This window comes from Rhodamnia argentea, chromosome 10 (assembly GCF_020921035.1).
Source record: "Rhodamnia argentea isolate NSW1041297 chromosome 10, ASM2092103v1, whole genome shotgun sequence".
In the NCBI taxonomy this organism is placed as follows: domain Eukaryota; kingdom Viridiplantae; phylum Streptophyta; class Magnoliopsida; order Myrtales; family Myrtaceae; genus Rhodamnia; species Rhodamnia argentea.
Genome location: NC_063159.1, coordinates 8,201,240 through 8,210,843, shown reverse-complemented (window position 1 = coordinate 8,210,843; position 9,604 = coordinate 8,201,240). Strand labels below are relative to the sequence as shown.

The 9,604-nt window shown below is 41.0% G+C and overlaps 2 protein-coding genes across 6 annotated transcripts; both read left to right on the top strand.

Moving 5' to 3' along the window:
• The first annotated feature begins 698 nt into the window (after positions 1-698).
• LOC115739063 (acetate--CoA ligase CCL3-like) lies at positions 699-3,931 on the top strand. Its single transcript, XM_030671924.2, has 3 exons — positions 699-980; positions 1,807-2,397; positions 2,879-3,931. The coding sequence occupies exons 1-3, from the start codon at positions 771-773 to the stop codon at positions 3,773-3,775; spliced, it is 1,698 nt and encodes a 565-aa protein (XP_030527784.1). The 5' UTR covers positions 699-770; the 3' UTR covers positions 3,776-3,931.
• Positions 3,932-5,718: 1,787 nt separating this feature from the next.
• Positions 5,719-9,271, top strand: LOC115739301. Of its 5 annotated transcripts, none has more exons than XM_030672320.2 (7): positions 5,719-5,844; positions 5,995-6,058; positions 8,462-8,524; positions 8,608-8,655; positions 8,741-8,803; positions 8,903-8,965; positions 9,049-9,271. In XM_030672320.2, the coding sequence occupies exons 1-7, from the start codon at positions 5,780-5,782 to the stop codon at positions 9,055-9,057; spliced, it is 375 nt and encodes a 124-aa protein (XP_030528180.2). In that variant the 5' UTR covers positions 5,719-5,779; the 3' UTR covers positions 9,058-9,271. The 5 variants fall into 5 exon arrangements, with proteins under 5 accessions (XP_030528180.2, XP_048127290.1, XP_030528179.2 ...); XM_048271333.1 differs by having other exon boundaries at positions 5,734-5,844; positions 5,998-6,058; XM_030672319.2 differs by having other exon boundaries at positions 5,745-5,844; positions 5,986-6,058.
• Positions 9,272-9,604: the final 333 nt, after the last annotated feature.

Here is a 9,604-nt window from a genome sequence, read left to right as displayed (position 1 = left end):
TACTCTCTTTTCTTTTTCTTTTTATGAAAAAAGCATCCGAATTTTAATCTTTTTTATATATATGCAAAATTTTGCTCGTCGGGCTCCTTAATTGAAAGAGGAACAAAAAAGAAAATTGAGATGAATATTACCTTTTTATGCTCAAAAGAGGTGAATATTCGTCTTAATTTTCTTATATATATATATATATATATATATATATATATATTCATCTCTTTCGTGCAAAAAGGAAAATTGGGATGAATATTACTCTCAATTTTCCTTTTTGTTCCTCCTTCAATTCAGGAGCACAACGTGCAAAATTATGCTGCTCGAAAAGAAATAAAGCTTCTTACAAGCCGGATGAGTGGATTAAATTCAGGCATTTGACGTGTACGGATAAAACTGTCTTAAAATAGTTTGCGAGCAACCGGCGATTATGAACATATAACCTTGCCTTCCTGAGTAGCTCGGAGGGATGTTTTTCGTTGTTTTTAAAATATTTTTAATATCGTCACGAACTTTTATTTTTATTTATTTATTTATTTATTTATTTATTATTATTATTAATGTAAAATCTATGAGTCCCGGCCATGTGGAGTTCGTATTTTTTTACGTTAAATATTCGTGTCGGGTTCCGGTTGCGGCCGTTCATCCTCTTCATCTCTCGGAGATTTTGGTGGCTTTATCCCTCCCTATAAATAAGGCAGGAAAATGAATCGCCTGTGTCGTGTTCCAGCAGAGTCTCTGACTCACACACACCGAGAGAGAGAGAGAGATAGAGGGGCACGATGGTGAGAGACATAGACGATCTGCCGAAGAACGAAGCCAACTACACGGCTCTGACGCCGCTGTGGTTCCTCGAGCGGGCCGCGACGGTCCACCCGAGCCGGCGATCGTTGGTCCACGGGTCGGTCACCTTCACCTGGCTCCAGACGTATCAGCGGTGCCGCCGATTGGCCTCCGCGCTCTCCAGGCGCTCCATCGGCGCCGGTACCACGGTACGGCATCTCCTTCTCTGCACTAGTATTCTGTTCTCATTCCCATGTTTCTGGCGGCGATGACGACGACGACAATGGGTTAGTTCGACTTCTGGGTATGTAGAATGCTTGTGAGCTCCTGGAGGTTGATATATGAGATTGGAAATCGAGATACGCGTCCTTTCTCTTTTGGGTAAAGGTGCAAGGACGCTTTTTTGATTTGTTTATTTCGTTTTTAATTCGAGTAGGAATCGACTGATAGATACTGTATTAGCGTTGCCCATGTGATTCGAGGTCTTTGATTCCCCTGATTTGAGAACTGGTGTGAAGTTCTCTTGGTTTGATGCGAGTTGCTGATGGAGATTCTGATGCTCATTCCTTTAGTGATGGTTGGTTGACTTTGATAATGGCGATAGTATCCATAGGATCTGTTTTTCTTAATCTTTAAAAGACTCGGAAGGTTTGAATAAATGCAAAGTCACTGTGTGAGCTGAGATGGAAGCTGAGTACCGGGAAGCGGAAGCTGATACTTTTATATTTGTGAGTGGCGATTGTTAAACCAGGAAGTCGGAACTGAATCAAGCTTAGATACATGGAGTTGAAGTAGTGGTGTTTTCACGACACCAATTTTGCCGAATGTTAACTTGTCATTTCCTTGTGATGCAGCAGGACATTGTTTGGATGCAATCAGCTTTTGTTTTTCCCCAGTTGATAGTTTGAAAATTTGTTCAAAATCCGCTTTGCTTGCTATACTTTCCATCATAATTCCACGCGTGCATCGTGATTCTTTGTGTCTTCTTCTATGCTTGCTGCTCGTTTTTTTAGCTGTCTGGGTGTCGCTCTGCAGGTCGCGGTGATTGCGCCGAATGTCCCTGCCATATTTGAAGCTCATTTCGGAGTACCGATGTCTGGAGCTGTAGTAAATTGTGTCAATATACGTCTGAATGCACCGGCAGTTGCTTTTCTTCTCGGCCATTCGTCTGCTGCAGTCGTAATGGTGGACCAAGAGTTCTTCCTTTTGGCTGAGGAAGCTCTTAATATATTAGCGGAGAAGAGTGAGAAAAATTATAAGCCTCCGCTTCTAATTGTTATAGCTGACGAAAGCTGTGACCCAAGAACACTTAAGCATGCTGTAGGAAAAGGGGCAATTGAATATGAGAATTTTTTGGAAACCGGAGATCCAGAGTTTGCTTGGCAACCACCGGAAGACGAGTGGCAGAGTATTACTCTCGGTTACACTTCTGGTACAACTGCCAGTCCCAAGGGAGTTGTTTTAAGTCATCGAGGAGCATATCTCATGTCTTTAAGTAGCCCTCTTGTCTGGGGAATGAATGAAGGAGCCATTTACTTGTGGACTTTGCCTATGTTTCATTGTAATGGTTGGTGTTTCACCTGGGCAATGGCAGCTCTTTGTGGAACTAGCATATGCCTTAGACAGGTAATATTTAAGGTTCAGAAAATGCTGTTTTTCCACAAATTTGGAAGACAGTTTGCTGCCTAATGATATCGTTTAAAGCATAACAGAAGGAATTGCTTCATTTATGCTTACTACAAGGACTAATTGTTCCAACTACTCTAGTTTTGTAAACCCCTTCTAATGGAAACGCGCTAATATTTTGCACAAAACCAATGGGGGTAATTGTCCTCTCTCGTCAATATGTTTGTTTGTCTGTACTTCTTTATCCACAAGCTTATTCCCTGTCATGCTATTGAAATCTTAGTTATGGATGGAATAGTTGCTTTCTGAAGCTAAAAAATTCAGCTCAAAAAGTGTCAAATCTTCAACCGTGTATGAGTCAATGCCGCTTTAACCAAGTTACTGAATGGGCTAATACGTGAGTAAACGGACTTCGTTTGATATCAAAACTACTAGCTTGCTTAACATATTAACCTTTTATCACGTGCTTTCTTCTCCTCAGGTAACAGCTAAGGCAGTGTATTCGGCTATCGCCAAATATGGTGTGACTCACTTCTGTGCTGCTCCTGTGGTTTTGAACACCATAGTCAATGCCGCACCTGAAGAAACCATACTCCCTCTCCCTCACACCGTTCATGTAATGACAGCTGGTGCCGCCCCACCACCTTCTGTTCTCTTTGGAATGTCCCAGAAAGGCTTCCGTGTTGCGCACACATATGGGCTGTCTGAAACTTATGGTCCTTCGACAATCTGTGCATGGAAGCCCGAATGGGATTCGCTGCCTCCAGAACAGCAAGCCCGCCTCAATGCACGCCAAGGCGTTCGTTACATAGCTTTAGAAGGTTTTGATGTTGTGAGCACTCAAGACATGAAGCCTGTTCCTGCTGACGGTAAAACCATAGGAGAGTTAGTGATGCGGGGCAACGCCGTTATGAAAGGCTACTTAAAGAACCCGAAAGCCAACAAGGAGACTTTTGCAGGGGGGTGGTTCCATTCTGGAGATCTTGGTGTGAAACATCCGGATGGATATATTGAAATCAAGGACAGGTCAAAGGACATCATCATCTCCGGAGCCGAAAACATAAGTAGCGTAGAGGTCGAGAACATTCTATACACGCATCCAGCAATTTTAGAGGTATCCGTGGTCGCAAGGCCTGATGAGCGATGGGGAGAGTCTCCTTGCGCTTTTGTGACTCCGAAGCCGGGAGTGGATAAATCTGATGAGCGGCGACTAGCACAGGATATAATGAACTTCAGCAGGGAGAAAATGCCGGCTTATTGGGTTCCAAAGTCCGTTGTCTTCGGGCCGTTGCCGAAAACGGCCACGGGAAAGGTACAGAAACATTTGCTGAGGGCCAAGGCAAAGGGAATGGGACCTGTCAAGCATAGTAAATTATGAGGGCACCGCGGTGTGGCTGGTTTAGTCTCTTATCTTTGTTAGTAGTACTGTGAAGCCTGTTCTTTGTATCGAGTCTTTAATGAAAACACCCTTTTGTGTAAACATCTTCCTACTTTTTCTTAAAAAACCTACTCATCTGCCTGATGGTCTGTTGGATTTGGATGCTTGTCGGAGCTAATTTCAGGTCGCAGGCCAGCTTTGTAAAAAGGGCAGAATAGGGCCTTGGAGATGGCTACGTTGCTGGGCTGAAGTGACTTCCCCACTCTTGAAGCCATCGGTCCCAAACAGCAGCTGCCTGATTCACCTTTCACACGACCGACCGGAGTCCTCACTTTTCAAGGAAGATGCACTAGCACAAGGATCGTCGTCTCCTAACGGGTCGGGTCGGGTCGGGTTTAGTTTCCATGATACCCCAACCTAAAACACTAGAGGGGTGTGCTTGACCCGACTCGAAATGCTGTAGAAAAACCCGTTGGGTTTTGCTTTACCACCTCTCTCGTCAAGTCAGCGGATAAGGCTTAGCCAGAAAATTGACAAACAGACAGAACGAACATGGTCCAGAAGAGAGAATGCTCATTAGTCTCGCTAGTTGCCAATTGGGTGAAGACACTTCGACTGAAGCCTTTCGATGGATAGGCTTGAGAAGATAGTTTAATTCGTTCAGGACGCTGACCAATTCTTTATGTAGACTTTTCTAAGCTCGTGGAGGGAAACCGAGCAAGCGAGAGAGAGAGAGATCAGCAAAGGCCAAACGGCTCGGTAATTGGATCCGTCGGGTTGACTAAAGTATAGGCTTCATCAACTTTCAAGCTTGATTTAACGCCATCTAGACACACAAAGTAGAACAAGTCGAGTGTTCTTGAAGGAACTCGCGATCTCCGCCCATCAAATCAAATGGTGGCACGTCAAAATTATAGAACGTTGACTAGCACCCTTTAAGGTCGCTTGTTCACCCATATTCAATCTCTCTCTCGCTCTCTAAAACACCCTCTTCGTGCAACTTTGTTTCGTACCCCCTTGGGGCCACGTCAGCCATACCCAGATCCACTCATCTCGCGACACATGGCACGCAGGACTCCATCGGTCAAAAAATTTCATAGCTTGCGCGTGAGTTCCCTACCCTACTCTCCACGGCCACCAGAAAGAACTCAGTTTTGAAATTTTCTCGCCGGTGAAGCCCGCGTATCGCGTGTCACGAGATGCATGGATGTGGGTATGACTGACGCGGCAATATTTTCTCTGTTTTGTCATAGGTGCAACGTTAAGAAGGGTCGGGGAAAAGAAAGACATCATCATTGGAATTCACGAAACAATGGCTCTCCATTCGCCCCAGTTTGGGTGTACTCCATCGTTTCTTGAGAGAGGTGTGTGGTGTCGGTAGCGGGGATGATGAGCACATGATCTCGCTCGTACGGCGTCGCTTTGCCATGGACCAACTTGATAGTGATGTCTTAACAGCCTAAACCCCCCCAATTATTAAATAGAATGAACTCTAATCTTCCCCAAGAAAATTCAAAGAGGCAAATTGAATTTCAAGTGGTTCTTTTTCTTTGAAGGGTTCCTACACTTCACCTTCACCCAACCACCATACAACCAAACTCCCACCCTCCCCTCTCATTGAAGGAAGGAAGGAAGGAAGTTTGATTAATTTTTGTTGATTACGTAATTTAAGTAGTGATTAATTTGATAAAGGTAGTTAGATTTTTGCTTCCAAGTTTACTGCTCCTTCCATCTAATTTTTGTATGGAAGCTAACAACTTGACAGTTTGACAGTACTGTCAAGATCACATTATTTCCGACCACACAATTTTTCAATCAATAAGTACTTTATGCAAAATACGCGATAATGATGTCTACATCTACAGTTGAGATTGTATCGTGCATCATAGTACTATCAAGAAAGCATTTTCCTTTTTCTATCTCATCTTCCACATGTATATGCCCATATTCTTTTCTCACCTTCTCACTCCATCCTCCCTCTTTTGTTCCTTTCTCAGCCTTTTTATGTGTTTCTGTTGGAAACTTCTGCGTTGCTTTCTCTTGCATCTCTCCCTTTTCTCCTCCTCAAGGTACTGCCTCTCTCTCTCTCTCTCTCTCTCTCTCTCTCTGTGGGCAGTAAGGTTTTTGTACTTTCATTTCTGTTCTTTCTGCAATTCTTTGTTGCCATGTCTTTCCCGATCGCAACTGAGCATGACCATTAATGTCTGCAGCAGCAGCAGCAGCAGCGAAGATATGGCAGATTGCAGCAGAGGAGAGAGCTATGGTTCTGCCCAAGAACATGAGGTACGGCCCCCCATTTCCCTCCTCTCCTTATCAATAGAAGTAGGTACGTTTGGCAAGCCTCGGACCTTGCTCATCACCATAGCAATGTCCATTGTGCATAGAGAGAGAGAGAGAGAGAGAGAGAGAGAGAGAGAATTGGCATGATAAGCGTCCTCCATAGAATTTAGCAGCTTTGATTAGGTGGGCTTGGAGGATAAGCGACTGATTCGAAAATGAAGACGAGAAAAACTAGGTTCGCGGGTGCATCGATGAGCCACGCCCTTCTCTTTACATTAGCTTGCATTAGTCCATCGTCAACGACTCGAAAACATAAATGGTCGGTCATTAGTATAGCTAAATTTCGCTGAAAAAAAAGAGCTGACATGTCTAATCGTTAAATTCGCCGGTGTCCTTAGCGACCTATGAGAGAATTATCTTTCAGGGTCATTGTATAGTTCACAGATTTCCCAATTTAAGTGTCTTAAAATGGACTAGGAGATAAATGTAGTCCTTTCATTTCGATGGGAAAATTTATCTCGCCAAAAATAAAATAAAATAATAAATAGCAAGAGGCCCCAAAGATATTTAGGAAGGCCAATCAAATTCGGTTTGGGCCTTCCTCGGATTCTTCTTTTGTGGCATTATTACACCCCATGATTACCTTAAATTTACAGGAAAACCTTATGATGTCAATCGCCACGTTTAAGTCAAGGTGGTTCCCACATCCAACGGCTGTGACACGGACACGGACACGTAACGTAAAGTTGGTTCCACGTACGTCTGTACACATCACCATAATAATGTCGGCAAGTGCCAAATTACGCCCATTCCACGGTCTCACGTAATTAAAAGGAAAAATAAAAATAAAAATAACACAAATGGACCCTAATGCAATTTGATTCCTAAGCTTTAACTCAGTGTGCAATGCGGTCCCTAAACTTTTAATTTATTTAATGTAGTCCCCAAACTTTTAAAACATGTTCAACATAGTCTCCGAATTATGAAAAAATGTTCATAAATTTAAATTAATGGAAAGACCGCATTGAATATATTTGTATAGTCTAATGACTAAGTTGAGCACATTTCAAAAATTTAAGACCATATTGGTCAAATTAAAATTCGGGGATTATATTGCATATTAAGTTAAAGTTTATGGATCATAATAGTCAAATTAAAAGTTTAGTGATTACATTGTACATTGGATCAAAATTCAAAAATCATTTGTGGCGATATCGCGAAAAAAGAAGAAGCTCAAAACATTTAAAAAAGAAGAAAGTGAAAAAAAAGAAAATAATGATAAAAAAGAAGAAGACTAGTGACGGTCGACGTTATAATTTTTAAAATTTATTTTGGGCACAGCTTATTTAAAAGTTCTAGCAGTCGAGCCAAACAATGATACCATACGTGGAATTAATTTCACATAAGATAATATTAATTTTAACAAAAAAAACTACGAAATCAATTACTTTAAGTAAAAAAGACGGCTACTTTTCGTGCCGTTTTTGCCTTCTGCTTGCTTTTGCTTTATTAAGGTCAAGGGAACACTCTAGAGCTAATTCAGCTTCTTGCGGCTACTAATTCTACATTGGGATCTCTTGAGCCGCACTCTTAATGATCTCACTCACGATTAATTTCTCGATTAAAGCTCCGTTTGATTCGCAAAAAATGTGACTTTTCTGAAAAATGACTTGAAAAATGACGATATTTTTTCGTATTGGGTTAAGATCCGAAAATGAAGTAGAAAATAGTTTTTGCCGTTTGGTATGAAAAATTCGATTTGATTTTTCTCTGTGCATTCATTTTAATTAATTTTAATTTTAATTTTTTTTATCTTATCTTACCTTTTTCATTTTATAAAACAATTTCAGTTTTTAATTATTATTAATTATTTGTTTATTTGCATATTTTTATTTTTTACTTTTCAGTTTTCCTTCTTCTTCGATTGGTCGTCGGCCATGGCAATACCCAGTGACCGGCCCCGGGCGAAGTGGAGCCTCAGGCGTCACCGTTCTCTGGCGAGGCCGGAGGGGTCGAGCTCGACCTCGAGGCCGGTCGCTAGTCGTCGCTGTGGTAGTGGACCAGCTGAAGAAGAAAGAATAACAAAAAGGAAAAAGACTAATTTTTTAAAATAAATAAATATAAAAATAAAAATAAAGAAAATATAAATATGTATAAAAAAAAATGGAATGTGAAGGAGTGAAGGGAAGAAATATGAGAGAAAATATTTTCCTCTTTTCAAAAAAGAAAAACATTTTCACTACTTTTGAGGGAACTTTTTCCATGGGTCGTAAATATTTTCTTGGACTGTCTTATATTCCATAAACTAGACTTCAAAAAATTGAAAAAAATATTTTTTTCGTGACTAGCTTATTTTCACGTTTTCTGGTCATGTTTTGAAATTATCTTAATTTTTATCCGTGATAGGATGCCTCCTCGGGGAAGAAGTATGGGGGGCTCATGCCCAAGAAGAAGCCTTTGATTACAAAGGCAAGGCAGTATTATTAACACAAGAATTCTTGATCAATTCACTTAATTTTTTAGTTAACAACGACACAATTAAGTGGTTGCAGGACCATGCAAGAGCTTTCTTTGATTCAGCAGACTGGGCATTGGGCAAGGTAAATGTAATAAATATGTATGTATGTATGTATGTATGTTTAATAAATGTGATTATAATAATCAAATCCTAATTCCATTCTGCAGCAAGGAGCTGTCATGAATGAAGAATCCACAGTCCCTGTGGAGTCATTGCGTCCGAAATTACAGGTCCCTTTTCGAACCGAAATCTCGCTCTTATTATTGTTATTGCTGCTGTTGTTAAAAAGAGATTCCGAAATCGACATGAATAGAGAGACTATTGTACAGCGAACACCGCACCAGCGGCTCCCCCCTCGAAGACCCGCTTGTACATCGGGCCGAGATGGTCCGGTGAGTCGCCGAAAACCCGAATCGTATTATGAAATGTTCACCGCTTTGGTAGTAATTTCTTTTCTTGTGTGCTTTTTTCGCAGGCCGATTAAAATTTCTGGGTTCTCAAGGAGAGAAGAAATGGAATCACGGATTTCCTTTTTTTCTCTCGTGGATTGTATGTACATTGAAATTAGATGGACATGCTTAGGTGGCCATTGAAAGAAGCGGAAGCTCGGTCGAGTTGTCAGCACCATGACTATTGTACGACATCCGCTTTGGTATCGAAACTTTTCAAGCAATCATTTAAATGCATAACTTTCAAAAGTCGATCACTCAGATGACTTTGGTGACGGGAAATTGGAAATTGAAGAATTCCTTAGAGTGCATTTGTTTTGGGCAAAACTTCATAATAAAAGAAAATACTTTTCGGAAAATCATTTTTTAGGAAAATATTTTTCCTTTTCTCAATATAGGGAATTCATTTTCCTTGTTTTAAGTATGCTTGTTTTCTATTATCGCAAATGGTTTCTTGTCGACTCATCATATTCAGCAAACCAAACGCGTGAAAATCCAAAAAACAGATTCGCGGAAGTTTTTTTTTTCCATTGAAATAAACGCACCATAAATATTAAAATCCATGTCAAACTTGGATGAGGT